At 40.1% G+C, this 27,986-nt stretch overlaps 4 protein-coding genes across 5 annotated transcripts; all 4 read left to right on the top strand.

Moving 5' to 3' along the window:
* The first annotated feature begins 509 nt into the window (after positions 1-509).
* On the top strand, positions 510-14,288 carry LOC130136691 (probable LRR receptor-like serine/threonine-protein kinase At3g47570). 2 transcript variants are annotated; one of them, XM_056306800.1, is made up of 3 exons: positions 510-3,260; positions 3,361-3,771; positions 13,933-14,288. In XM_056306800.1, exons 1-2 carry the CDS (start codon positions 587-589, stop codon positions 3,750-3,752), a joined length of 3,066 nt encoding a protein of 1,021 aa, XP_056162775.1. In that variant the 5' UTR covers positions 510-586; the 3' UTR covers positions 3,753-3,771; positions 13,933-14,288. The 2 variants fall into 2 exon arrangements, with proteins under 2 accessions (XP_056162775.1, XP_056162776.1); XM_056306801.1 differs by lacking the exon at positions 13,933-14,288 and adding an exon at positions 4,496-4,836.
* On the top strand, positions 10,047-13,236 carry LOC115666100 (probable LRR receptor-like serine/threonine-protein kinase At3g47570). Its single transcript, XM_030587894.2, has 3 exons — positions 10,047-11,621; positions 11,775-12,720; positions 12,818-13,236. The coding sequence occupies exons 1-3, from the start codon at positions 10,047-10,049 to the stop codon at positions 13,234-13,236; spliced, it is 2,940 nt and encodes a 979-aa protein (XP_030443754.2).
* Positions 14,289-21,869: 7,581 nt separating the features above from the next.
* Positions 21,870-24,662, top strand: LOC130136711 (probable LRR receptor-like serine/threonine-protein kinase At3g47570). Its single transcript, XM_056306836.1, has 2 exons — positions 21,870-23,592; positions 23,683-24,662. Exons 1-2 carry the CDS (start codon positions 21,870-21,872, stop codon positions 24,660-24,662), a joined length of 2,703 nt encoding a protein of 900 aa, XP_056162811.1.
* LOC115665201 (putative receptor-like protein kinase At3g47110) lies at positions 24,657-25,898 on the top strand. The gene is made up of 2 exons (XM_030587087.2): positions 24,657-25,053; positions 25,778-25,898. The coding sequence occupies exons 1-2, from the start codon at positions 24,712-24,714 to the stop codon at positions 25,784-25,786; spliced, it is 351 nt and encodes a 116-aa protein (XP_030442947.2). The 5' UTR covers positions 24,657-24,711; the 3' UTR covers positions 25,787-25,898.
* The last annotated feature ends 2,088 nt before the right edge of the window (positions 25,899-27,986 follow it).

Raw genomic sequence — 27,986 nt, 5'->3', positions numbered from 1 at the left:
GATAAATTTGTCACATGTGTACTATTTTTGAGATTTTTCGTGATATTAACCCAAAAAAAAAGCGCTTTAAAGACCACAAAGAGGAAAAGAGAGAAAAAAAAGCGGTTCGATGACTACTGAGTCAAAAAGAAAAAAAGAAGAAAAGCGTCTCAAAAAGCTGTCTAGAGAAATCGACACATTCTTATAAATCTCTTCACAGTTTCCATTAGCACCAATCCTGCGTCTTGTTTCTTCTTGCCTTACTTTCATATTTGCGTGCTTCCTTGGGCTTTGAGTTGTGAAACTCGTAAGCATGAGTTTTGCGGAGTTTCAATCATGCCATTTGCTTCTTGGTATTGTTCTTGCATTGTGCTTTAACTAAGTCTTGTCCACCGCCAATGAAACAGACAGACTTGCACTGCTCGAATTTAAGGCCGGTATAGCCGGAGATCCTTTCGGCGTGCACTGGATTTTGCCTAGAGAAATCGACACATTCTTATAAATCTCTTCACTGTTTCCATTAGCACCAATCCTTCCTCTTGTTTCTTCTTGCCTTGCTTTCATATTTGCTTGCTTCCCGGGGCTTTGAGTTGTGAAACTCGTAAGCATGAGTTTTGCGGAGTTTCGATCATGCCATTTGCTTCTTGGTATTGTTCTTGCATTGTGCTTTAACCAAGTCTTGTCCACCACCAATGAAACAGACAGACTTGCACTACTCGAATTTAAGGCCGGTATAGCCAGAGATCCTTTCGGCGTGCTCAAGTCATGGAACAATAGCACTGGATTTTGCCAGTGGTTTGGCGTTACGTGTGGTCGGAGGCACCGGAGAGTCACAGCCTTGGACTTGTCATCACAAGCACTCTACGGATCAATCTCTCCTCATATTGGGAATCTCAGTTTTGTAAGGGAAATGTTACTCCAAAACAACAGTCTCTATCATGAAATCCCTCCGCAAGTCGGTCAGTTGCGCCGCCTTCGTGTCTTACGACTAGACAACAATTCGTTGGTCGGTGAAATTCCCAAAAACATATCGTGTTGCCCTAACCTTGTCGCCCTCATTCTTCAATGCAACCAACTAACCGGAGAAATTCCTGCAGAGCTTGGTTCACTGCCAAAGCTACGGAAGTTCGCTTTGTCTGTTAATAGTTTGACCGGGAGTGTGCCTTCCTCCATTGGCAACTTATCTTCACTGGAGGTCCTTTATTTGTCCATAAACAACTTGGGCGGGAGCATTCCCCAAGTTCTAGGCCACTTGACAAACTTGCGAGTCATTTCCCTCGCACAAAATAGATTGTCAGGTACAATTCCATCTTTGTTACTCAATCTCTCTTTGCTAGCTACGTTTGAAGTCGGAGACAACCGGTTGCTGGGGACTCTTCCTGCAAGCGCAGGCCTCAAACTCCCAAATCTTGAATATTTTAGTGTCGCCTCGAACCAACTTGAGGGGCCGATTCCTCCGTCAATATCGAATTGGACAAAGTTAGATGTGCTTCAACTTGCAGCTAACAAATTTTCCGGGAAAGTACCTTCTTTTGAAAATTTGCACAAGCTTCGTCGGCTTCTAATCTATAGAAATCAGCTTGGAAGTGGAAAACCTGGAGACTTAAGCTTCCTTTGCTCGTTAACCAACAACACCAAATTACAGGACCTGATTATTGGCTCGAACGAGTTTGGTGGGGTGTTACCTAAATGCATAGGTAATTTATCCACTACTCTCGCATCATTCATTGCACCCTGGACTCAAATAAACGGTGAGATTCCTGAAGAAATCGGGAATTTAGTCAACCTGGAAGTATTGTTTATGGATGGCAACCAGCTTTCAGGTGTTATCCCCTCAAATTTCGGGAATCTACCAAATCTAGCGGTACTGGGCATACTTGGTAACAAACTGAGAGGGATTATCCCGTCTTCTTTGGGAAATCTAACCAAGCTTATTGGACTAAGTCTTAGTGGGAACAACTTTCACGGGCAAATTCCCTCACATCTATCAAACTGCCGGTCTCTTGATTTTCTTGATCTGTCTAATAACAATCTCAATGGTGTCATACCCCCGCAGCTTATCGGTCTCACATCATTATCGATCATTTTGGACTTGTCTCGTAACCATCTGACTGGAGTTCTACCCACAGAAGTTGGAAACTTGAGAACTTTGACTGCGTTGGACATTTCGCACAATTTGTTGGTAGGTGAAATCCCAAGTAGTTTAGGTGATTGCACTTCATTGACATCACTAAGGTTGGCGGGCAACTTCTTCCATGGGTCAATTCCTCAATCAATTAGATCGTTAGGAGGCATTGAAGAACTAGATTTTTCATGCAACAATTTGTCAGGTCAGATTCCTGAATTCTTATCGGTATTTCGTTCCTTGAAACTTCTTAATTTGTCGTACAATAAGTTTGAAGGCATGCTACCACGTGAAGGAGTCTTTAAGAATGCTACCGCTGCTTCTATTATTGGGAACAATGAGCTTTGCGGTGGACTGCCAGAATTCAATCTCCACAGCTGCGTCTCCAGAAGCTCCAAGAGTAGAAAGATCAATATAGTGATATTGTCTACTTCTATTATTTTCGGAGTTCTTGCAGTAGCTCTTATTCTAGCTTTTATATATCTTTGTTGGTTGAAGAAGAAAGTAAATGAACCAGTTTCAAGTTCGATGGATGATTCACGTCCAAGCGTATCTTATAAAACACTCCTAAACGCAACCAACGGTTTTTCTTCTACGAATTTGATTGGTGTTGGAAGCTTTGGCTCTGTTTACAAGGGGATACTTGAGGTCAATGGAACCGTTGTTGCCGTGAAGGTGCTTGATTTAGTCCGTCACGGTGCTCTGAAGAGCTTTATGGTCGAGTGTGAGGCATTAAGGAAAATCAAACATCGAAATCTTCTGAAGATACTAACAATTTGCTCGGGTAGTGATTATCAAGGGAATGATTTTAAGGCCTTAGTCTATCAATTCATGGACAATGGAAGCCTAGAACGGTGGCTACACCCAAATGCAACATTATCTCATCATAATGAGCTTATGGAAAAGTTGAATTTCATTCGCAGGATAAATATTGCTATTGATGTTGCTTCTGTATTGGATTATCTTCATCACCAGTGCCACATTCCCATTGTTCATTGTGATCTAAAGCCAAGCAATATTCTCTTAGATGCTGAGATGGTCGCGCATGTTGGCGACTTTGGATTGGCAAAATTTCTTCTTGGATCATCCCTTGATACTGTAGCTAATCAGATGAGCTCTCTCGGTCTAAGAGGGACAATCGGTTATGCTCCACCAGGTAATTTCTCTACTTTCTATTATAATGATATGAGCTCCACGTTCTTTTTGATGATTAGCACTCCTAATTTAATCTGCACTATGATCAAAATGTGTGACAGAATATGCCATGGGACAGGAGGTCTCAAGAGAAGGCGATGTCTATAGTTACGGCATTCTCTTGCTAGAGATGTTCACAGGATTGAGTCCCACCAACGAGAGATTCAGAGACAATTGGACTCTCCATAGTTTTGTCACGGCAGCTTTGCCTGAGCGAGCACTAGAAGTTACGGATCACATTCTACTTCAAGAAAGAGAGAGTTGTCTCGACCCCAACAATCCTCAGCACTGGCATTCTGAAAGTAATGGCATATTTCAAGAGTGTTTGATTGTGGTATATAATATTGGAGTTGCTTGTTCCAATGAAGTGCCCGGAAGAAGGATGAGCATTAGCGGTGTTGCAAATCAACTGCAAAAGATTAGGGAAAAGCTCTCTTGCATTGGGTTGACATGAACAAGATGAACTACCGCAGGTGATATGATAATTTCTTAACCTCTCTCTTGTCCTTAATATTTAGTTTTGCATATGCTTGTGCAAACAGACATGTTAATCTGTAGCAGAATAGAGAATCGATCATGCATTGTCATTAAAAGGCAATAATTGATTGTCATTCCTCACCTGTATATGCATCGAGCTAGCATGTGTGCTGCAGTGCATAGTCCTTTTAGTAATATTTGCTAAAATTTGTCTCGAGTTTGAGAACATGGATGAAACCCAACCCGAATTGACGCGCTGGAAAGTCAAGCCGTTTAAAGATTGTCTGAATTGGACTTTGAAAATGTATAACTGGACAGAAGCAGTCGTTTCTGTTAGGAGATAATAGTTGATTATCATTACTCATTTGCACAGATTACTGCACTAGCATATGGCCCATGATGCAGAGTTTTGAGAATTGTTATGATATTTTAGAATATCAGTCTCAAATATTCAGTTCTTTTATGGGTGTGAAGCTCATTTAGACGAATACAAATTAATCAACTATCGGCTATTTTCAGTTGATATCCATAATCAAGCCTTTTCAACGTATGAATAGTCGTTCTCTGAAGTTCATATGACGCAGTAACGGTGTGCGGAAGTTGATTCACATTAATCCTACATGTCTCCTTTTTTATTGAATTTATGTTTTTCCTCCGGCAAATCCCCTAGCTTTTGTCCAGGCTTTCTAACTCAGAGAAGTGCTTGGTTTCTTTCTACAGCTTCACTAGGAATTGCTATGCGTCGTGGAAGCTGTGCGATACAGTTCGAGATGAGTGATGTTGCAGTCAAGCCAAGTATCTCTTTCAGCTTCAACCTAAATAAGCAAATGCTCTGTTTGGGAACAAAAAAAAACGACAGTTTGGAGGAGAAAAGACTTTCAGATTCATCTTCCTCGTATGCGTTAAATCGAGAAACAGATCTGGGCGATTGATATGTGAAGCAGGAACTTCGCAATAATGTTTTAGCATAACTAGTCTATCCCAATTCTGATAATGCAACTTGTGCTATTTGTGTTTTTTCTGATGGGGAATGGATCTGCAGAGCTGCTATTTCTACAGTACGCCACTTTGATTAATCTTTTTTTGCCAAAATTTTTCCTTCTCTCGTTCATTCATTTCTTATCACGATAGAACTTGTTTGATGAATTACAAACTGTGTTGCCAGTGTCTAATAAAAATTCTAGCCAAACAGAAATCACCGAAACATATGATCGTGTCCTCATCGTCTTAAGACCAGAACAAACTTTAGGCGTTTCATCATGACAATGGAAATAATTTGAAGCATGTGATAGAGAAGACTCATATTCTTCGTCTTGTCACGTCTCGTTCCTTACCCAACCCTCTAAGTTTCCAATGACCAAAACTCCATAAACATCGGCATCCAAGTTGTGCTGGGATGGTTGGCACATACCTGAACAAAGCTCGGCCGGGCACGGCGACCCAGACCAAAATTTACCTTGAAAATTCATCTGTAGCTTTTGAAAGAGCTTTGATAACTGGAAGAGAATTCTCGAAAGGAGTTGAAGCATTAAAAAACTAATTTTCAAGTTAAAACCATAACCGGGAGGCAGGAGCTTAGCAAACCAAAACTTCGAGCTAGCTTTTGTTTTGAAAGCCTCATAATAAAGTTTTATGTATCTCAGGATGAGGTCATTGCACTTTGATTTTAACCCCCCAGTCTATTGAATTTTCAACATTTGCAATGTTTTGATCGGAGTTCAGCAAATTTTTGTAGAAAATACAGACATGACCGGCATGTGTCATAGAGTCTAAGTGGATACCGCATGTTAATTTTCTTTTCACTTTGAGCTGACTTGGACTGAACGCTAATGTCGCGTGATTGTCATGTAAGCAATTTATCAAGAAATTATTCAAATTTTAATGAGAGTACGTTAACTGCAAAGGAATATTAATTCAGTTTATACAATTAATGGATTTAGGTCCACTAATATGCATGACTAATTGTAAAATCTATTGAAGTTTACTAACTAAAAAGTGGAATTTACTCTTCATAAGTGGACACACTCAAATGTGGTCCATCCTTGCAAGTGAAGCCGGATAGATCGCAATCGTTAATTATGTGAGCCCATAATTATGTGAGCCCACGCACGCGAGTCTCACTCAATCAATGGTTATAATTGCGCCCCGGTCCTAGGAATTTCTCCTTGTACACACTACATGCAAACAGAAGACCATGCCTAATTCTGACCTCCGGGTGACTCCTCAAAATTGCAAACTTTGACGTTCGTGCCATCCCTCACCGATGTCACTCAAACGGAGTTCTCTTCTCCTGCTTCTCTCGGTCACCCTCACACCTTCTATTCTCGAAGTTCTAGGCTTCTAGCTCATAAATATTGCGGTGCAGTTGGATCTGAGTGTACCCTTTTTCTTGCCCCAATTGAAAGATCTATACATACGGAAGTTCTCCGTTTTGTTTCCGTTGACGTTTCTTGATTTGGTAACGAAGGCATTGGGTTTTCAAATTGGGTTGGAAATCAGTTTTTATTTTCTTTTTCTACGTAACTCTGGCGAAGAAGAAGGAGAAAAAGTTCACTTTACCAAAAAAAAAAGAAGGAGAAAGTTCGTGAATTGGGTTTATTATTCTTAGAGTAGATAGAAGTTTGTGATTAGGGTGTTGGAGGAGCCAAATCTAAGGTCTTTACATAGTTTGGAATTGATACTTTGGTGGGCTCTTTAGGCTGAAGAGATTAAACGGGGTGGAAGCAATGTAATCATTTTATAATTGTGTTTTTCGTTTTTATATCATCGCATCTTGGTCAATGGTATTGTAGAAAATTTCCCGTTGTAATTTTGTTATACCCATGCAAGTATTTCTCCTTTGTATGAACATTACGTAAATTTCACTTGAATTTATCAAACGCGATATCCCATACGCGATAAATCGAGTTTGTTTGGAGTAATTTTTACTTTTAACTTTTCATTTTCCTCAACTTCTGTGGTGAACGTAGTTGGATTGTTTTCTAATTTTAGAATTTCACAATACATAAACATTTATAGATTTTGCAATTCTTTTAAAAATTTAGATAATTTTATGAATTTTTAAAAGTCCAAACAAACCCGCCCTAAACTTACATGGGCCAAACTGACGGAAATCCGGTCAATGTAATAACGAGACGCTCTACGGCCCAAGCTCGAAGATATGCTCAGAATATTTCCAAAGACTTTTGTCTGGCGAGAGAGAGATTGAGCTTGAGCTTTTTTATTTATTTTTCTTTTATTTGTTTTTCTCTTTTTTGTCTTTTTCTTTTTCTTTTTTCCTTCTCTTCCTTCTTCCTCCAACCAGTCCACTAAAAGAAAGAAAATAAAAAAAAAAGAAAAAAAAATAAATTGAAAATATTAAAATATTAAAATACTAAAAGTTGTCCACATCAATACCGCCCCGTCCGCACCAGCCGTGCCACGTAGGCCGTCCGGCGTCTACGTCAATAATATCTGGCTAAAATTAGGCGAAAGGACTGAATTAGCACGGCGTCAAAATGTTTGGAACTAAATTGATACCACAAAAAAATTTAGGATTAAATTGATAGAAAAATAATAAATTTGGGACTTTTTCCGACACTTCTTCCCTTGTCATCAATCTTCGGTTTTTTTTCCAAAGTGGGGGGACTTTGGGTTTTGGGGGCATTGGTTGACTTGAAGTCAACATCTGGAAAGCCATCTAGTCATCCATCCCTTAATACACGCACTTGTGCAGAGTCTAACTCTATTTGGCCAGCGTTGGACTTTCCCTTTTTTCAGGTTCTTGACCAACTTCAATCAGCAAAGTAGATTCCGTGTATTTTAAGACAGTATTGCACCCAATGAAAATCCAAGTTGAGGACTTCCATTCTTATCTTGATTCCAACGCGGTGACAATCTTTATTCTTGATCGTGACACTGACGCGGATGCAATTTCCATATTTTTTCCGCATACTTTGTTTGGGTCGGATTTTATTTACCGGTTCAAATTCGAGACATATTTTTTCTCTGTATTTCCTTTATCTTGTTGCTTCTCCATGTCTATGATACACCGACTTTCATCTATATCCTCCCTAACCGCTGCCCAATAAAATTATATATTGATGATCCGTACCCCTAATTTCATTTGCACTATGATCTAAATGTGTGGCAGAATATGTAATTATGTGCCATGTCCCAAGAGAAGGCAATGTCTATAGTTGCGGCATTCTCTTGCTAGAGATGTTCACGGGATTGTATGCCACCGATGACACGTCGAGAGATAATTTGACTCTTTATAGTTTTGTTGCGGTAGTTTTGCCTGAATGGGTGCAGGAAATGATGGACCATATCCTGCGTCAAGACAAAGAGAGAGTCATTTAGACCCCAATAGTCCTCAGCGTCCGCGCTCCGAAAGTTACGGTGAGGGCCGTGATGCACGGGTCTCGAGCATTGCTATGATGTTTCCGAGTCAATCTTAGTCATAAAGTTCTTTTGTTGGTATTCATACCGATCTAGAAGAAAAAAATCAATCAATCATGGCCTATGGGAAATCTTAGAGTAATATCCACGATAGAGCTTCTTCTTGTATAAATAGTTGTTCTCAGATTTTCCTTGATCTCACTTTAGTAATTGTGTAAATATTTAACAAAAAGAAAAGAAGTGACATTGCGTGGGGTTTCACTCTTGTTGAAATCCTAACTAGTCTCCTTTCTTATTGGACAATTATATGTCATGCAAAGAAAAGACTATATGCCTGATTCTGACCTCTGGGTGACTCCTCAAAACTGCAAACTTTGACGTTCTTGCCATCCCTCATCAATGTCACTCAAACGGAGTTCTCTTCTCCTGCTTCTCTCGGTCACCCTCGCGCCTTCCATTCCCCAAGTTCTACGCTTCTGGCTCATAAATATTGCGGTGCGGTTGGATCTGAGTGTGCCCTTTTTCTTGCCCCAATTGAAAGTTCTATACATTATGAGATTTTGTGAGATCATTGCTAACTGTTTTAAAAACTTAAATTGTTAGATGAAAGCGTGGTTCAATAGTTAATTACTCTAACATACATACGGAAGTTCTCTATTTTGTTTCTGTTGACATTTCTTGATTTGGTAACAGAGGCATTGGGTTTTCAAATTGAGTCGGAAATCAGTTTTTATTTTCTTTTTCTTTGTAAATCAGGCAAAGAAGAAGGACAAAGTTCATGAATTGTGGACGTGGGCACCGGCCGGCCTACGTGACACGGTCAGCGTTGACGTGGATAATTTTTAATAATATTTTAATATTTTTCCAATTTTTTTCCTTTTTTCTCTTTTCTTTCTTTTTCTTGTTTTCCCTTCCTTTCCTTCTTCCTCCGGCTGATCCAGGGCAAGCGAGGTCGACCTCGTTGGCCACTAGCAAGGCTCGAGCCTCACCAGCCTAGCGCAAGGCCGCCCTTACGGCCATCTAGCAAGGGTGAGCCTTGCCATTGGCAGGCGAGGTCGACCTCGCCGTCCCTGGCCCTAGCCTTTGGCCAGATGCTGAGGTCCGACGATCGGTTGGTGAAAGAAGGAAGGGAAGGAAAAAAAATAATTCTAAATATATTATTAAAAGTTATTTATGTTAGCGCCAGTCGTGCAATGTAGACCGACTGGCATCATAGTCAGCGATATCTAGCCAAAATTAGATAAAAGGACTTAATTGACACGACGTCAAGATGTTTATGACTAAATTGACGCAAATATAATAAATTTAGGACTTTTTTTTTTGACAATTTTCCTCTTCTCATCAGTCTTCGGTTTATTTTCCAAAGTGGGGGGACTTTGGGTTTTTGGGGCATTGGTTGACTTGAAGTCGACATCTGGAAAGCCATCTAGATGGATCCATCATCCATCCCTTAATACACGCACTTGTATGGACACACGTCAAAGGGAACCATCAGTGACCGACTTCAACATGGACAAAAGAATTCCGTGTACAGAGTCTAACTCCCATTTGGCCAGCGTTGGACTTTTCCTTTTTTCAGTTTCTTGACGAACTTCACTCAGCAAAGTAGATTCCGTGTATTTTAAGACAGTATTGCACCCAGTGAAAATCCAAGTAAGGACTTCCATTCTTATCTTAATTCCAACGCGGTGACAATCTTTATTCTTGATCGTGACACTGACGCGGATGCAATTTCCATATTTTTCGGCATGCTTTATTTGGGTTGGATTTTATAAATCTCTTATAAATCTCTTCACAGTTTCCATTAGCACCAATCCTGTCTCTCGCTTCTTCTTGCCTTGCTTTCATATTTACCTGCTTCCTTGGTCTTTGAATCATGAAACTCGTAAGCATGTGTATAACAGAGTTTCAATCATGCCATTTGCTTGTTGGTATTGCTCTTGCATTCTGCTTTAACCAAGTCTGGTCCACCACCAATGAAACAGATAGACTCGCACTGCTCGCATTTAAGGTTGGCATAGCCGGAGATCCTGTCGGCGTGCTCAACACATGGAACAATAGCATTGGGTTTTGCCGGTGGTATGGCGTTACGTGTGGCCGGAGGCACCAAAGGGTCACGGTTTTGGATTTGTCATCACAAGGACTCACCGGATTAATATCTCCTCATATCGGGAATTTGAGCTTCGTAAGGGAAATTCGGCTCCAAAACAACAGTCTCGATCACGAAATCCCTTTGCAAGTCGGCCTGTTGCGCCGCCTTCGTGTCTTAGCACTACACAACAATTCATTGGTCGGTGAAATACCCAAAAACATATCCGCTTGCTCTAACCTTGTTGGACTCAATCTTGGAGTCAACCAACTAACTGGAGAGATTCCTGGAGAGCTTGGTTCACTGTCGAACCTACGGACGGTCACTTTGCGCGTTAATAGTTTGACTGGGAGTGTGCCTTCCTCCATTGGGAACTTATCTTCACTGGAGTTCCTTGAATTGTCCACGAACAACTTGGGCGGGAGCATTCCCCAAGTTCTAGGCCACCTGACAAACTTGCAATGGATTAACCTGGGAACAAACAAATTGTCAGGTACAATTCCATCTTCGCTACTCAATCTCTCTTCGCTCGCTGTCTTTAATGTTGGAGACAATCGGATACATGGGACTCTTCCTGCAGGAATATGCCTCAAACTCCTAGACCTTGATTTTTTAAGTGTTTTCATGAACCAAATTGAGGGGTCGATTCCTCCATCGGTATCAAATTGCACGAAGCTAGTAGTGCTTCAACTTGATATGAACAAATTTTCCGGGAAAGTACCTTCTTTGGAAAATTTGTATAAGCTTCGTTGGTTTCGCATCTATAAAAATCAGCTTGGAAGGGGAAAACCTGAAGACTTGAGCTTCCTTTGCTCGTTAACTAACAGCACCAAGTTAGACGACGTGAGTATTCACCGGAACGAGTTTGGTGGGGTATTACCTAAATGCATAGGTAATTTATCCACCACTCTCACAACATTTTCTGTAACGGGCAATCAAATATTTGGTGAAATTCCAAAAGAAATCGGGAATTTGGTCAACCTGGAAATGTTGTTTATGAATCTCAATCAACTTTCAGGTGCTGTCCCCTCAAATTTGGGGAATCTACAAAATCTAGCGAAACTTGAGCTAGGTGATAACAACTTGGCAGGGACTATACCATCATCTCTGGGAAATCTAACCAAGTTGATTATACTAGACCTTTCTGGGAACAACTTTCACGGGACAATTCCGTTGCACCTATCTTACTGCCGGTCTCTTCAATGGCTCGATCTGTCAAATAGTAATCTCAGTGGTGCTATACCCCCACAACTCTTCGGTCTCTCGTCATTAGCGATCATTTTGGACTTGTCTCATAACCATCTAACTGGGGTTCTACCCACAGAAGTTGGCAACTTGAGAACTTTGACTGCGTTGGACATCTCGAACAATTTGTTGGTTGGTGAAATCCCAAGTAGTTTAGGTGACTGCACTTGATTGACATCGCTAAAGTTGGGGGGCAACTTCTTCCATGGGTCAATTCCGCAATCAATCAAATCGTTAGGAGGCATTGAAGAACTAGATCTGTCATGCAACAATTTGTCGGGTCAGATTCCAGAATTCTTATCGGTATTTCGTTCCTTAAAACATTTGAATTTATCGTACAACAAGTTTGAAGGCACGCTACCACGTGAAGGAGTCTTTAAGAATGCTACCGCTACTTCTATTATTGGGAACAATGAGCTTTGCGGTGGACTGCCAGAATTCAACCTCCACAGCTGCATCTCCAAAAGCTCCAAGAGCGGAAAGATCAATGTAGTGATATTGTTCACTTCTATTATATTCGGAGTTCTTTTAGTAGTTGTTATTCTTGCTTTTATACATAATTTTTGGTCAAAGAAGAAATTAAATGAACCGGTTTCTGGTTCAATGGATGATTCACCTCCGAACATATCTTATGGAGCACTCCTAAAAGCAACCAACAATTTTTCTTCAACGAATTTGATCGGAGTTGGAAGCTTTGGTTCTGTTTATAGGGGTATACTCAAGGATAATGGGATTGCTGTTGCTGTGAAGGTGCTTGATTTAGTTCGTCACGGTGCACTTAAGAGCTTCATAGTTGAGTGTAAGGCATTAAAGAACATCAGACATCGAAATCTTTTGAAGATATTGACAATTTGCTCGGGTACTGATTATCAAGGAAATGATTTTAAAGCCATAGTATATGACTTCATGAACAATGGAAGCCTGGAACGGTGGCTACACCCAAACTCAACCTCATCTCATGGGATTGAGCTTCGGAAAAAGTTGAATTTCGTGAGGAGGATAAACATTGCTACTAGTGTTGCTTATGCACTGGACTATCTTCATCACCAGTGCCACATTCCCATTATTCATTGTGATCTAAAGCCAAGCAATATCCTCTTGGATGATGAGATGGTCGCGCATGTGAGCGATTTTGGATTGGCTAAGTTCCTCCTTGGATCATCCCTCGATACCGTAGCTAATCATATGAGCTCTATGGGTTTGAGAGGGACAATTGGTTATGCTCCACCGGGTAATCTCTCTAGTTTTTCTAATGATTTGAGCTCTACATTCTTTTTGATGATAAGCACTCCTAATATCATCTGCACTATGATCTAAATGTGTGGTAGAATATGCAATGGGATGCGAGGTCTCAAGAGAAGGCGATGTCTATAGTTACGGCATCCTCTTACTAGAGATGTTCACAGGATTGAGTCCCACTGATGACAAATTCGGGGACAATTTGACTCTGCATAGTTTTGTTGCGGAAGCTTTGCCTGAACGAGCCTTGGAAGTTACAGATCACATTCTGCTTTCGGAAAGAGGGAGTCCCCTTGACCCCAATAGTCCTCAGCATTGTCTTTCGGAAAGCAATGTCATATTTCAAGAGTGTTTGGTTATGGTATATAATATTGGAGTCACTTGCTCCAATGAAGTGCCTGGAAGTCGGATGAGCATCAGCAGTGTTGCAAATCAACTGCAAAAGATTAGGGAAACGCTATTTGCATTGGGTTTACATGAACAAGATGAACTACCGCAGGTGACATGATAATTTCTTAACCTCTCTTTTGTCCTAAATATTTAGTTTTGCATATGCTAGTGCAAACGGACATGTTAATCGATCATGCATTTTCATTAGAAGGCAATAGTTGATTGTCATTTCTCACCTGTATGTGTATCAAGCTAGCATGTGCGCTGCAGTGCAGGGACCTTTTAGTAATATCTGTTAAAATTTGTCTCGAGTTTGAGAACATAGATGAAATCCGACCCGAATCGAAGCGCAGGATAGTCGGGCCACATAAAGGTTGTCCGAATTGGACTTTGAAAATGTATAACTGGAGAGAAGCAGTCGTTTCTGTTAGGAGATAATAGTTGATTACCATTCCTCATCTGCACAGATTACTGCACTAGCGTATCGCCCATGATGCAGAGTCTTGAGAATTGTTATGATATTTTAGAAGATCAGTCTCAAATATTCAGTTCTTTTATGGGTATGAAGCTCATTTAGACGACTACAAATTAATCAACTATCGGCTATTTTCAGTTGATATCCATAATCAAGCCTTTTCAACGTATGAATAGTTGTCCTCTGAAGTTTACATGACGCAGTAACGGTGTGCGGAAGTTGATTCACATTAATCTTACATGTCTCCTTTTTTATTGAAAATTTATGTTTTTCCCCTAGCAAATCCTAGCTTTTGTCCAGGCTTTCTAACTCAGAGAAGTGCTTGGTTTCTTTCTACAGCTTCACTAGGAATCGCTATGCGTCGCGGAAGCTGCGCGAGACAGTTCGAGATGAGTGATGTTGCAGTCAAGCCAAGTATCTCTTTCAGCTTCAACCTAAATAGGCAAATGCTCTGTTTGGGAACAAAAAAAAATGACAGTTTGGAGAAGAAAAGACTTTCAGATTCAGCTTCCTCGTATGCGTTAAATCGAGAAACAGATCTGGGCGATTGATATGTGAAGCAGGAACTTCGCAATAATGTTTTAGCATAACTAGTCTATCCCAATTCTGATCATGCAACTTGTGCTATTCGTGTTTTTTCTGATGGGGAATGGATCTGCAGAGCTGCTATTTCTACAGTACGCCACTTTGATTAATCTTCTTTTGCCAAAATTTTTCCTTCTCTCGTTCATTCATTTCTTATCACGATAGAACTTGTTTGATGAATTACAAACTGTGTTGCCAGTGTCTAATAAAAATTATAGCCAAACAGAAATCACCGAAACATATGATCGTGTCCTCATCGTCTTAAGACCAGAACAAACTTTAGGCGTTTCATCATGACGATGGAAATAATTTGAAGCATGTGATATCAATAGCAATGCTCTCACTCTCTGAAGAGCAGCCTCATATTCTTCGTCTTGTCACGTTCCTCGTTCCTTACTCAACCCTCTAAGTTTCCAATGACCAAAACTCCATAAACATCGGCATCCAAGTTGTGCTGGGATGGTTGGCACATACCTGAACAAAGCTCGGCCGGTTGCGGCGACCCAGACCAAAATTTACCTTGAAAATTCATCTGTAGCTTTTGAAAGAGCTTTGATAACTGGAAGAGAATTCTCGAAACGAGTTGAAGCATTAAAAAACTAGTTTTCAAGTTAAAACCATAACCCGTGAGGCAGGAGCTTAGCAAACCAACTTCGAGCTAGCTTTTGTTTTGAAAGCCTCATAATAAAGTTTTATGTATCTCAGGATGAGGTCATTGCACTTTGATTTTAACCCCCAGTCTATTGAATTTTCAACATTTGCAATTAATGTGTTTTGATCGGAGTTCAGCAAATTTTTGTAGAAAATACAGACAAGACCGGCATATGTCATAGAGTCTGAGTGGATGCCCCATGTTAATTTTCTTTTCACTTTGAGCTGACTTCGACTGTATGCTAATGTCGTGTGATTGTCGCGTGAGCAATTTATCAAGAAATTATTCAAATTTTAATGAGAGTACGTTAACTGCAAAGGAATATTAATTCAGTTTATACACTAACGGATTTAGGTCCACTAATATGCATGACTAATTGTAAAATCTATTGAAGTTTGCTGACTAAAAAATGGAATTTACTCTTCATAAGTGGACACACTCAAATGTGGTCCATCCTTGCGAGTGAAGCCGGATAGATCGCAATCGTTAATTATGTGAGCCCACACATGCGAGTCTCACTCAATCAACGGTTATAATTGCGCCCCGGTCCCATGAATTTCTCCTTGTACACACTATATGCAAAGAGAAGATCATATGCCTGATTCTGACCTCCGGGTGACTCCTCAAAACTGCAAACTTTGACATTCGTGCCATCCCTCACCGATGTCACTCAAACGGAGTTCTCTTCTCCTGCTTCTCTCGGTCACCGTCGCGCCTTCCGTTACCCAAGTTCTAGGCTTCTAGCTCATAAATATTGCGGTGCGGTTGGATCTGAGTGTGCCCTTTTTCTTTGCCCCAATTGAAAGGTCTATACATACGGAAGTTCTCCGTTTTCTTTCCGTTGACGTTTCTTGATTTGGTAACGAAGGCATTGGGTTTTCAAATTGGGTTGGAAATCAGTTTTTATTTTCTTTTTCTATGTAACTCTGGCGAAGAAGAAGGAGAAAGTTCGTGAATTGGGTTTATTATTCTTAGAGTAGATAGAAGTTTGTGATTAGGGTGTTGGAGGAGCCAAATCTGAGGTCTTTACATAGTTTGGAATTGATACTTTGGTGGGCTCTTTAGGCTGAAGAGATTAAACGGGGTGGAAACAATATAATCATTTTATAATTGTGTTTTTGGTTTTTATATCATCGCATCTTGGTCAATGGTATTGTAGAAAATTTCCTGTTGTAGTTTTGTTATACACATGCAAGTATTTCTCCTTTGTATGAACATTACGTAAATTTCACTTGAATTTATCAAACGCTATATCTCATACACGATAAATCGAGTTTGTTTGGAGTAATTTTTACTTTTAACTTTTCATTTTCCTCAACTTCTGTGGTGCACGTAGTTGGATTGTTTTCTAATTTTAGAATTTCACAATACATAAACATTTATAGATTTTGCAATTCTTTTAAAAATTTAGATAATTTTATGAATTTTTAAAAGTCCAAACAAACCAGCCCTAAACTTACAAGGGCCGAACTGACTGGAATCCGGTCAATGTAATAACGAGACGTTCTACGGCCCAAGCTCGAAGATATGCTCAGAATATTTCCAAAGACTTTTGTCTGGCTATAGAGAGAGAGAGAGAGAGAGAGAGAGAGAGAGAGAGAGATCGAGCTTGCGTTTATTTATTTACTTTTCTTTTTTTCCCTTTTCTTTCTTTTTCTTTTTCTTTTTTCCTTCCCTTCCTTCTTCCTCCGGCCAGTCCACTAAAAGAAAGAAAAGAAAAGAAAATAAATAAATAAATAATTTGAAAAATATTAAAATATTAAAAGTTGTCCACGTCAGCGCCGGCCAGTCCGTACCGGCTGTGCCACGTAGGCCGGCCGGCATCCACGTCAATAATATCCGATCACAATTAGCCGAAAGAACTGAATTGGCACTGCATCAAAATGTTTTGAACTAAATTGATATCACTAAAAAATTTAAGACTAAATTGACACAAACACAATAAATTTAGGACTTTTTCCGACACTTCTTCCCTTATCATCAATCTTCGGTTTTTTTTCCAAAGTGGGGGGACTTTGGGTTTTGGGGGCATTGGTTGACTCGAAGTCAACATCTGGAGAGCCATCTAGTCATCCATCCGTTAATACACGCACTTGTATAGACACATGTCAAAGGGAACCATCAGTGACCGACTTCAACATGGACAAATCAATTCCGTGTACAGAGGGTCTTAACTCCTATTTGGCCAGCGTTGGACTTTCCCTTGTTTTAGTTTCTTAACCAACTTCAATCAGGGAAGTAGATTCCGTGTACTTTAAGACAGTATTGCACCCAATGAAAATCCAAGTAAGGACTTCCATTCTTATCTTGATTCCAACGCGGTGACAATCTTTATTCTTGATCGTGACTTCGACGCGGATACAATTTCCGTATTTTTTCGCATACTTTATTTGGGTTGGGTTTTATTTACCAGTTCAAATTCAAGACATATTCTTTCTTTGTGTTTCCTTCATCTTATTGTTTTCTTTGTGTCTATGATACACCGACTTCATCTATATCCTCTCTAACCGCTGCCCAATAAAATTATATTTTGATGATCCGCACCCCTAATTTCATATACACTATGGTCTAAATGTGTGGCAGAATACACCATTAGGTGTGAGGTCCCAAGAGAAGGCAATGTCTATAGTTACGTCATTCTCTTGCTAGAGATGTTCACGGGATTGTATGCCACTGATGACACGTTGAGAGACAATTTGACTCTTTATAGTTTTGTTGCGGTAGTTTTGCCTGAGTGCAGGAAATGATGGACCATATCCTGCGTCAAGACAAAGAGAGTCATTTAGACCCCAATAGTCCTCAGTGTCCGCGCTCTGAAAGTTACGGTGAGGCCCGTGATGCACGGGTCTCGAGCATTGCTATGATGTTTCCGAGTCAATCTTAGTCATAATGTTCTTTTGTTGGTATTGATACCGATCTAGAAGAAAAAAATCAATCAATCATGGCCTATGGGAAATCTTAGAGTAATATCCACGATACAGCTTCTTCATGTATAAATAGTTGTTCTCAGATTTTCCTTGATATCACTTTAGTAATTGTGTAAATATTTAACAAAAAGAAAAGAAGTGACATTGCGTGGGGTTTCACTCTTGTTGAAATCCTAACTAGTCTCCTTTCTTCTTGGACAATTATATGTCACGCTTTCTTGTTCAGTCAGGCACAGGCAATACTGGTGTGTGAATAAGGATGTATACCTTTCGAATTCAGCATTCTAACATGCGGCAATTCGAGGACACGTATCGACACTTGATGAGCATAGTATGAATTGTCCAAGAATGCTTTAGTAGAATAAGGTACCTTGTGTGTATTGGAATTTTTTAGGGGTGCAAGTGCAAATTCTTCATCACTGCTATTTCTGAAGTTTACTACTGTCATCAACTTTTATTTTTGCATTTTGGTAAAGTTACTAAATCGCCTCTTTTCTTCTTGTGGAAAGCACCAAAGCACGTATGCATAAAACTTATTATGGACATATCGATGGTCACTTTTTCATTTGGGGATTCGTTGATCACATGGATAAGGAACTTTCAAAGGTAGAAAGTACTAACTAAATCAATAATTTACTGGCCACCAATATACTAAAACTTACTTCTCTAAAGAAAAAGTAATCATTAGCGTGGGGAAGTAACTAAGTTAAAATAGTTGGGAAGGAAAGTCACTTTTCATAGAGACAAAATTAGTAATAAGTTATATGCGTGCACCTTTTCTGCCAAAGTGGCACTTTGAAATGATTTTAATTGATTAAGGTGTTGTTAGTCAAAAGATCTTTATTACCGACAATGACCAGCTTAATCAATAAGGCTTCCTCATCGGTCTCCGCTTTATTTTCCAAAGCGGGGGACTTTAGGATTTTGGGGGCAACGGTTCACTTTAGGACTTTAGGATTTTTCGTGGTAAAATTCGTCGCAAAACCCTTGTTTTTTTATAGTCTCGAAGTTAACATCTGGAAAGTCATCTAGATGGATCCATCATCCATCCCTTAATATACGCACTTGTTTAAAGACAAGTCAAACGGAACCATCAGTGACCGACTTCCACATGGAGAATATAATTCCATGTACAGAGTCAACTGCTATTTGGCCAGCGCTGGACTTTCCCATCTTTTTAGTTTCTTGGCCAACTTCAATCAGGCGAGTGGATTCCGTGTATTTTAAGACAATCTTGCACACAGTGAAAATCCAAGTAAGGACTTCCATTCTTGATCTTGATTCCCACACGGAGACACTCTTTATTCTTGATCATGACTTTGACGCAGATACAATTTTTTCTGCATACTTTATTAGATCGGGTTTTATTCACGGGCTCAAACTCGAGACATATTTTAACACTCTCTCTATATTTCCTTTATCTTGTTGCTTTCTCTGTGTATATGATAAACTGACTTCATCTATATCCTCCCTAACCGTGCCCAAGATAATTATTTTTTGATGATCGACACCCCTAATTTCATCTGCTCTATGATCTAAATGTGAGGCAGAATATGCAATAAGGTGAGAGGTCCTACGATTAGGCAATGTCTATAGTTACGGCATTCTCTTGCTAGAGATGTTCATAGGATTGTATGCCACTGATGACGCATTGAGAGATAATTTGACTCTTCATAGTTTTGTTGTAGCAGTTTTGCTTGAATGAGTGTAGGAAATGATGGACCATATTCTGCGTCAAGACAAAGAGAGAGTCATTTAGGCCCCAATAGTCCTCAGCGTTGGCGCTCCGAAAGTAACGCTCCGAAAGTTACGGTGAGGCCGGTGATGCACGGATCTTGAGCATTGCTATGATGTTTCCGAGTCAATCTTAGTCATAAAGTTCTTTTGTTGGTAGTGATACCGATTTAGAAGAAAAAATCAACCAACCGTGGCCTATGGCAATTCTTAAAGTAATATCCACGATAAAGCTTCTTCACTGTATAAGTAATTGTTCTTAGATTTTCCTTGATCTCACTATAGTAATTGCGCAAACATCTTACAAAAAGAAAAGAAGTGACATTGTGTGGGGTTTCGTTCTTGTCAACTCCTAACTAGTCTCTTTTTTTTTATCGGAAATTTTTATATTTCATGCTTTCTTGTTCAGAGGTTTCCTAAATCAGAGGAGAATTTGGTTTCTGCAGCTTGACTTGGAATTGCTCTCCAATGTCCATCCCCAATTTGATGTACGAAATAATTAAATATCGGTAAATGTTGCAGCAAAGCAAAGTTAATTCAGTTACAAGCTTCCTAAATGAGCAATGTTTATCTATTTTGGGACACAGATACGACAGTCTGGAATAAGAAATTACTGTTTTTGGATTCAGCTTTCTCGTGTAGAATATCTCTAAGGTTAATTTCAAGCCAGGGGTGGTACAACAATGGTTTAGTATAATTAGTCTTGCTCAATTCTGGTGATGTAATCGTGTGTGCCTGATTTCACAAAAACGGATTGCTCAAATTCTTGTAAACATTTCGCATTCTTTACTTCCACGCTGCTAAGGTTGAAAGACCACTTTTCTACTAATGGAGAACCCTAACTCCAAGCAACTGTCAACGGTCCGCAAGAAAAAACATGTAATCATGTTTATCTTCTGCAGTTTTATTCTCATCTGCATATAAAAGTCGTTCAATTTAGTCAAATTATTCACAATAAAATCTGCCCGCAAAATGCATCTCCAGCATCATCGATCATTAAATACTTGGAGGATAACGGCAAGCCCAAATCACTAGTGGAAGAAAAGAAAAAGGGAAGGAATTAGAGATGGAAGCAAATGGGTCTAGTTGCATTACAAAGAGGCGCGATTTGACCTACTTTGTAATCTTGGTACTACAGCCACTCCTAGCTTACTTGTTCATTGGGGTGCTGCCACTTCCAACACGCTGCATACATGCTTTGTAATCTTGGTACTACAGCCACTCCTAGCTTAAGGTTGAGGTATGTATTTTCTGTTCTTAAGTTCTTTTTTTTTTTATATAAATGTAATGGGGATTTGCTCATTTCAACAAGTTTAAAACGAAAGAGACAATTCAGGATTACACATTTTACAATGCCGTAATCATGTAGTTGTCTATCGAATCATATTGACTTGTTCACATGCTACCTGTCTGTCTTGACCAAATTAATGATGAATGATGTCCAATGAAGAGCAATGCGTAAAGAACAAGTTGATGTTGAGGGTGATTCAGGGTGGCTCCTGGTTGTGTCATGCTTCTTTGGAATACGAGTGGTTCTGTTTGCTGTATGCGAAGTACATTAGATAGGGAGTGGATATCACAGCATAAATCAATCACGAGGAACCCCTTTTAAATGGAAGGATTTTGCCTCTGCTTTGTCCATGGAGCACAGAGATTCGTTGGCATAACACTATCTCATCATGCAAGGTTAATTTTTTTGCAATAACTTTGGGATGTATCAAAGCGGTGACCTTTTGAGTCTCCATTTTATGTCATAAAGCAGTAGTCTCCAGTTTAATCCCAACCAGTGAGGATTCTCACACATCTCCGCTCTTAATACCGGGCATACTCTCGCCCGGATTCTATGAACCGCGTGCAATCATCACTATCGAAATTTGTGAGACTCGCTGATCCATGGTTTGTGCATTATTGGTAGGTTTTTTGGACAATACCGAGAACATGGCATTATTGGTATGGCTCAATTTGCCAGCCCTCGTTCAATTATTATTTAGATATTTATTAATAAGTGAGCGAGTAATTTCTCTTTAATTTGCAAGGGGGCAAAGCTTTTTCTTTTTTTGTTTTGTTTTTTGGTCAGGGCAAGGGGGCAAGAAACTACTGAGTGAAAGAAAAAAAAAGAGGAAGAAAAGCTAGAATTCCACCCCACGATACGTATCGAAAGGAAAAGGCGCTTTTTTGTTTTTTGGAAAAGGCGCTTTAATGACCACTAAGTAAAAAAAAAAAAGCGGTCCAAGGCTACTGAGTCAAAAAGAAAAACCAACACATTCTTATAAATCTCTTCACAGTATCCATTAGCACCAATCCTGCCTCCTGTTTCTTCTTGCGTTGCTTTCATATTCACCTGCTTCCTTGAGCTTTGAGTCATGAAACTTGTAAGCATGAGTTTTGCAGAGTTTCAATCAAGCCATTTGCTTCTTGGCATCGCTCTTGCATTGTGCTTTAACCAAGTCTCGTCCACCACCAATGAAACAGACATACTCGCACTGCTCACATTTAAGGCCGGCATAACCAGAGATCCTTTCGGCGTGCTCGACTCATGGAATAATAGCATTGGGTTTTGCCAGTGGTATGGCGTTACGTGTGGCCGGAGGCACCGGAGGGTCACGGTCTTGGACTTATCATCACAAGGACTCTCCGGATCAATCTCTCCTTATATTGGGAATCTCAGCTTCTTAAGGCAAATATGGCTCCACAATAACAGTCTCGATCATGAAATCCCTGCGCAAGTCGGCCAGCTGCACTGCCTTCGCTACTTACAACTAGACAACAATTCATTGGTCGGTGAAATTCCCAAAAACATATCGGGTTGCCCTGACCTTGTTAGCCTCTTGCTTCAAGGCAACCAACTAACTGGCGAGATTCCTGGAGAGCTCGGTTCACTGTCGAAGCTACGGGAGCTTGCGTTGTCTGTTAATAATTTGATTGGGAGTGTGCCTTCCTCTATTGGAAACTTATCTTCATTGGAGATCCTTTTTTTAGCCGGAAACAACTTGGGCGGGAGCATTCCCCGAGCTCTAGGCCACTTGACAAACTTGCAAGGCATTAACCTCGAAAGAAACAGATTGTCAGGTACAATTCCATCTTCGTTACTCAATCTTTCTTCGCTAGCTACATTAATTATTGGAGGCAATCGGATAGTGGGGACTCTTCCTGCAAGCATAGGCCTCAAACTCCTAGTTCTTGAATATCTTAGTGTCTACGAGAACCAACTTGAGGGGCCGATTCCCCCGTCGATATCAAATTGCACAAAACTAGAGGTGCTTCAACTTTCATCGAACAAATTTTCCGGGAAAGTACCTTCTTTTGAAAATTTGCGTAAGCTTCATTGGCTTGTAATCTTTGATAATAAGCTTGGAAGTGGAAAACCTGGGGACTTAAGCTTCCTTTGCTCGTTAACCAACAGCACCGAATTATGGGAATTGACTATTCAGATGAACGAGTTTGGTGGGGTGTTACCTAAATGCATAGGTAATTTATCCGCCGCTCTCACACTATTTTCTGTTAGAGAGAATCAAATATCTGGTGAGATTCCAAAAGAAATTGGGAATTTTGTCAACCTGGAAATATTGTCTATGAGTATCAACCCGCTTTCAGGTGTTATCCCCTCAGATTTGGGGAATCTACGCAATCTAGCGGGATTGCTATTAAGTGATAACAATTTGGGAGGGACTATTCCATCTTTTTGGGGAAATCTAACCAAGTTGATTACAATAGATCTTAATGGGAACAACTTTCATGGGCAAATTCCTTCACATCTATCAAACTGTCGGTCTCTCGATCTGCTTGATCTGTCTCGTAACAATCTCAGTGGTGCCATACCCCCAGAGCTCATAGGTCTCTCATCATTAGCGATCATTTTGGACTTGTCTCGTAACCATCTGACTGGGGTTCTACCGACAGAAGTTGGCAACTTGAGAACTTTGACTGCGTTGGATATCTCGGACAATTTGTTGGTAGGTGAAATCCCAGGAAGTTTAGGTGATTGCATTGGATTGACATCACTAAGGATGGCGGGCAACTTCTTCCATGGGTCCATTCCCCAATCAATCAGATCATTAGGAGGCATTGAAGAACTAGATATTTCACGCAATAATTTGTCAGGTCAAATTCCAGAATTCTTCACGAAATTTCGTTCCTTGAAACTTTTGAATTTGTCTTACAATAAGTTTGAAGGCATGCTACCACGTGAAGGAGTTTTCAAGAATGCTACTGGTACTTCGATTATTGGGAACAATGAGCTTTGCGGCGGACTGCCAGAATTTCACCTCCCCAACTGCATCTCCAAAAGCTCCAAGAGGAGAACCATCAATATAGTGATATTGTCTGTTTCCGTTGTTTTCGGAGTTCTTGGAATAGCTCTTATTCTAGCTTTTATTTATCTTTGTTGGTTGAAGAAGAAAGTAAATGAACCAATTTCAAGTTCGATGGACGATTCACGTCCAAGCGTATCTTATAGAACACTCCTAAACGCAACCAACGGTTTTGCTTCTACGAATTTGATCGGTGTTGGAAGCTTTGGCTCTGTTTATAGGGGGATACTTGAGGACAATGGAACTGTTGTTGCCGTGAAGGTGCTTGATTTAGTCCGTCATGGTGCTCTGAAGAGCTTTATGGTCGAGTGTGAGGCATTAAGGAACATCAAACATCGAAATCTTCTGAAGATACTAACAATTTGCTCGGGTAGTGATTATCAAGGGAATGATTTTAAGGCCTTAGTCTATCAATTCATGGACAATGGAAGCCTAGAACGGTGGCTACACCCAAACGCAACATTATCTCATCATAATGAGCTTCTGGAAAAGTTGAATTTCATTCGCAGGATAAATATTGCTATTGATATTGCTTATGTATTGGATTATCTTCATCACCAGTGCCACATTCCCATTGTTCATTGTGATCTAAAGCCAAGCAATATTCTCTTAGATGCTGAGATGGTCGCACATGTTGGCGACTTTGGATTGGCAAAATTTCTTCTTGGATCATCCCTTGATACTGTAGCTAATCAGATGAGCTCTCTGGGTCTTAGAGGGACAATCGGTTATGCTCCACCAGGTAATCTCTCTACTTTCTATTATAATGATATGAGCTCCACCTTCTTTTGGATGATCAGCACTCCTAATTTAATCTGCACTATGATCAAAATGTGTGACAGAATATGCCATGGGATATGAGGTCTCAAGAGAAGGCGATGCCTATAGTTACGGCATTCTCTTGCTAGAGATGTTCACAGGATTGAGTCCCACCAACGAGAGATTCAGAGACAATTGGACTCTCCATAGTTTTGTCGCGGCAGCTTTGCCTGAACGAGCACTAGAAGTTACGGATCACATTCTACTTCAAGAAAGAGAGAGTTGTCTCGACCCCAACAATCCTCAGCATTGGCGTTCCGAAAGTAATGGCATATTTCAAGAGTGTTTGATTGTGGTATATAATATTGGAGTTGCTTGTTCCAATGAAGTGCCTGGAAGAAGGATGAGCATCAGCGGTGTTGCAAATCAACTGCAAAAGATTAGGGAAAAGCTCTTTGCATTGGGTTTACATGAACAAGATGAACTACCGCAGGTGATATGATAATTTCTTAACCTCTCTCTTGTCCTAAATATTTAGTTTTGCATATGCTAGTGCAAACGGACATGTTAATCTGTAGCAGAATAGAGAATCGATCAGGCATTGTCATTAAAAGGCAATAGTTGATTGTCATTCCTCACCTGTATATGTATCGAGCTTGCATGTGTGCTGCAGTGCAGAGACCTTTTAGTAATATTTGCTAAAATTTGTCTCGAGTTTGAGAACATGGATGAAACCCGACCCAAATCGAAGCGCTGGAAAGTCAGGCCGTTTAAAGATTGTCTGAATTGGACTTTGAAAATGTATAACTGGAGAGAAGCAGTCGTTTCTGTTAGGAGATAATAGTTCATTATCATTCCTCACCTGCACAGATTACTGCACTAGCATATGGCCCATGATGCAGAGTCTTGAGAATTGTTATGATATTTTAGAAGATCACTCTCAAATATTCAGTTCTTTTGTGGGTATGAAGCTCATTTAGACGAATACAAATTAATCAACTATCGACAATTTTCAATTGATATCCATAATCAATCCTTTTCAATGTATGAATAGTTGTTCTCAGAAGTTCATATGACGCAGTAAAGGTGTGCGGAAGTTGATTCACATAAATCCTACATGTCACCTTTTTTATTGAAAATTTATGTTTTTCCCCTTGCAAATCCTAGCTTTTGTCGAGGCTTTCTAACTCAGGGAAGTGCTTGGTTTCTTTCTACAGCTTCACTAGGAATCGCTATGTATCGCGGAAGCTGTGCGAGGCAGTTCAAGATGAGTGATGTTGCAGTCAAGCCAAGTATCTCTTTCAGCTTCAACCTACATAAGCAAATGCTCTGTTTGGGAACAAAAAAAAATGACAGTTCGGAGAAGAAAAGACTTTTAGATTCAGCTTCCTCGTATGCATTAAATTGAGAAACAGATCTGGACGATTGATATGTGAGGCAGGAACTTTGCAATAATGTTTTAGCATAACTAGTCTATCCCAATTCTGATCATGCAACTTGTGCTGTTTGTGTTTTTTCTGATGGGGAATGGATCTACAGAGCTGCTATTTCCAAACTATGCCACTTTGATTACTCTTCTTTTGCCAAAATTTTTCCTTCTCTCGTTCATTCATTTCTTATCACGATAGAACTTGTTTGATGAATACAAAATGTGTTGCCAGTGTCTAATAAATATTCTAGCCAAACAGAAATCACCGAAACATATGAGCGTGTCCTCATCGTCTTAAGACCAGAACAAACTTTAGGCGTTTCATTATGACGATGGAAATAATTTGAAGCATGTGATATCAATAGCAATGATCTCACTCTCTGAAGAGAAGACTCATATTCTTCGTCTTGTCACTTGTCACATTCCCCGTTCCTTACCCAACCCTCCAAGTTTCCAATGACCAAAACTCCATAAACATCGGCATCCAAGTTGAGCTGGGATGGTTGGCACATACCTGAACACAGCTCGGATGGGCGCGGCGACCCAGACCAAAATTTACCTTGAAAATTCATCTGTAGCTTTTGAAAGAGCTTTGATAACTGGAAGAGAATTCTCGAAACGAGTTGAAGCATTAAAAAACTAGTTTTCAAGTTAAAACCATAACCCGTGAGGCAGGAGCTTAGCAAACCAACTTCGAGCTAGCTTTTGTTTTGAAAGCCTCATCATGAAGTTTTATGTATCTTAGGATGAGGTCATTGCACTTTGATTTTAACCCCCCGGTATGTTGAATTTTCAACATTTGCAATTAATGTGTTTTGATCTGAGTTCAGCAAATTTTTGTAGAAAATATAGACATGACCGGCATGTGTCATAGAGTCTAAGTGGATACCCCATGTTAATTTTCTTTTCACTTTGAGCTGACTTGGACTGAACGCTAATGTCGGGTGATTGTCATATAAGCAATTTATCAAGAAATTATTCAAATTTTAATGAGAGTACGTTAACTGCAAAGGAATATTAATTTAGCTTATACAATTAACGGATTTAGGTCCACTAATATGCATGACTAATTGTAAAATCTATTGAAGTTTACTGACTAAAAAATGGAATTTACTCTTCATAAGTGGACACACTCAAATGGGGTCCATCCTTGCAAGTGAAGCCGGATAGATTGCAATCGTTAATTATGTGAGCCCACACATGCGAGTCTCACTCAATCAACGGTTATAATTGCGCTCCGGTCCTATGAATTTCTCCTCGTACACAATACATGCAAAGATAAGACCATATGCCTGATTCTGACCTCTGGTGACTCCTCAAAACTGCAAACTTTGACGTTGTTGCCATTCCTCACCAATCTAACTCAAACGGAGTTCTTTTCTCCTGCTTCTCTCGGTCACCCTCGCGCCTTCCGTTCCCCAAGTTCTAGGCTTCTAGCTCATAAATATTGCGGTGCGGTTGGATCTGAGTGTGCCCTTTTTCTTTGCCCCAATTGAAAGGTCTATACATACGGAAGTTCTCCGTTTTGTTTCCGTTGACGTTTCTTGATTTGGTAACGAAGGCATTGGGTTTTTGAATTGGGTCGGAAATCAGTTTTTTTTTTCTTTTTCTTTGTAAATCAGGCGAAGAAGAAGGAGAAAGTTCGTGAATTGTCGACGTGGACACCGGCCGGCCTATGTGGCACGGTCGGCACTGACATGGACAATTTTTAATAATATTTTAATGTTTTTTTAAAATTTATTTTTTAATTTTCCTTTTTTCTCGTTTCTTTCTTCTTCTTCTTCTTTTTTTTTTTTCCGTCCCTTCCTTCTTCCTCTAGCTGGTCTAGGGCCAGCAAGGTCGACCTCGCTGGCCACTAGCGAGTCTCGCCCTCACCAGAGGCCGCGAGGTCATGACCTTCAACTTGGCAGCCTCTGGCAAGAGCTCAAGCCTCGCCAGTCCAGCGCGAGGCCACCCTTGCGGCCATCTAGCATGGGCGAGCCTCGCCACTAGCAAGC

The sequence above is a fragment of the Syzygium oleosum genome, unplaced genomic scaffold, assembly GCF_021117445.2.
Source record: "Syzygium oleosum isolate NSW1041296 unplaced genomic scaffold, Sole_v2.1 Sole_v2.48, whole genome shotgun sequence".
Taxonomy (NCBI): domain Eukaryota; kingdom Viridiplantae; phylum Streptophyta; class Magnoliopsida; order Myrtales; family Myrtaceae; genus Syzygium; species Syzygium oleosum.
Note: the sequence above shows the minus strand (reverse complement) of the source record. Positions and strands in the feature narration are given on the sequence as shown.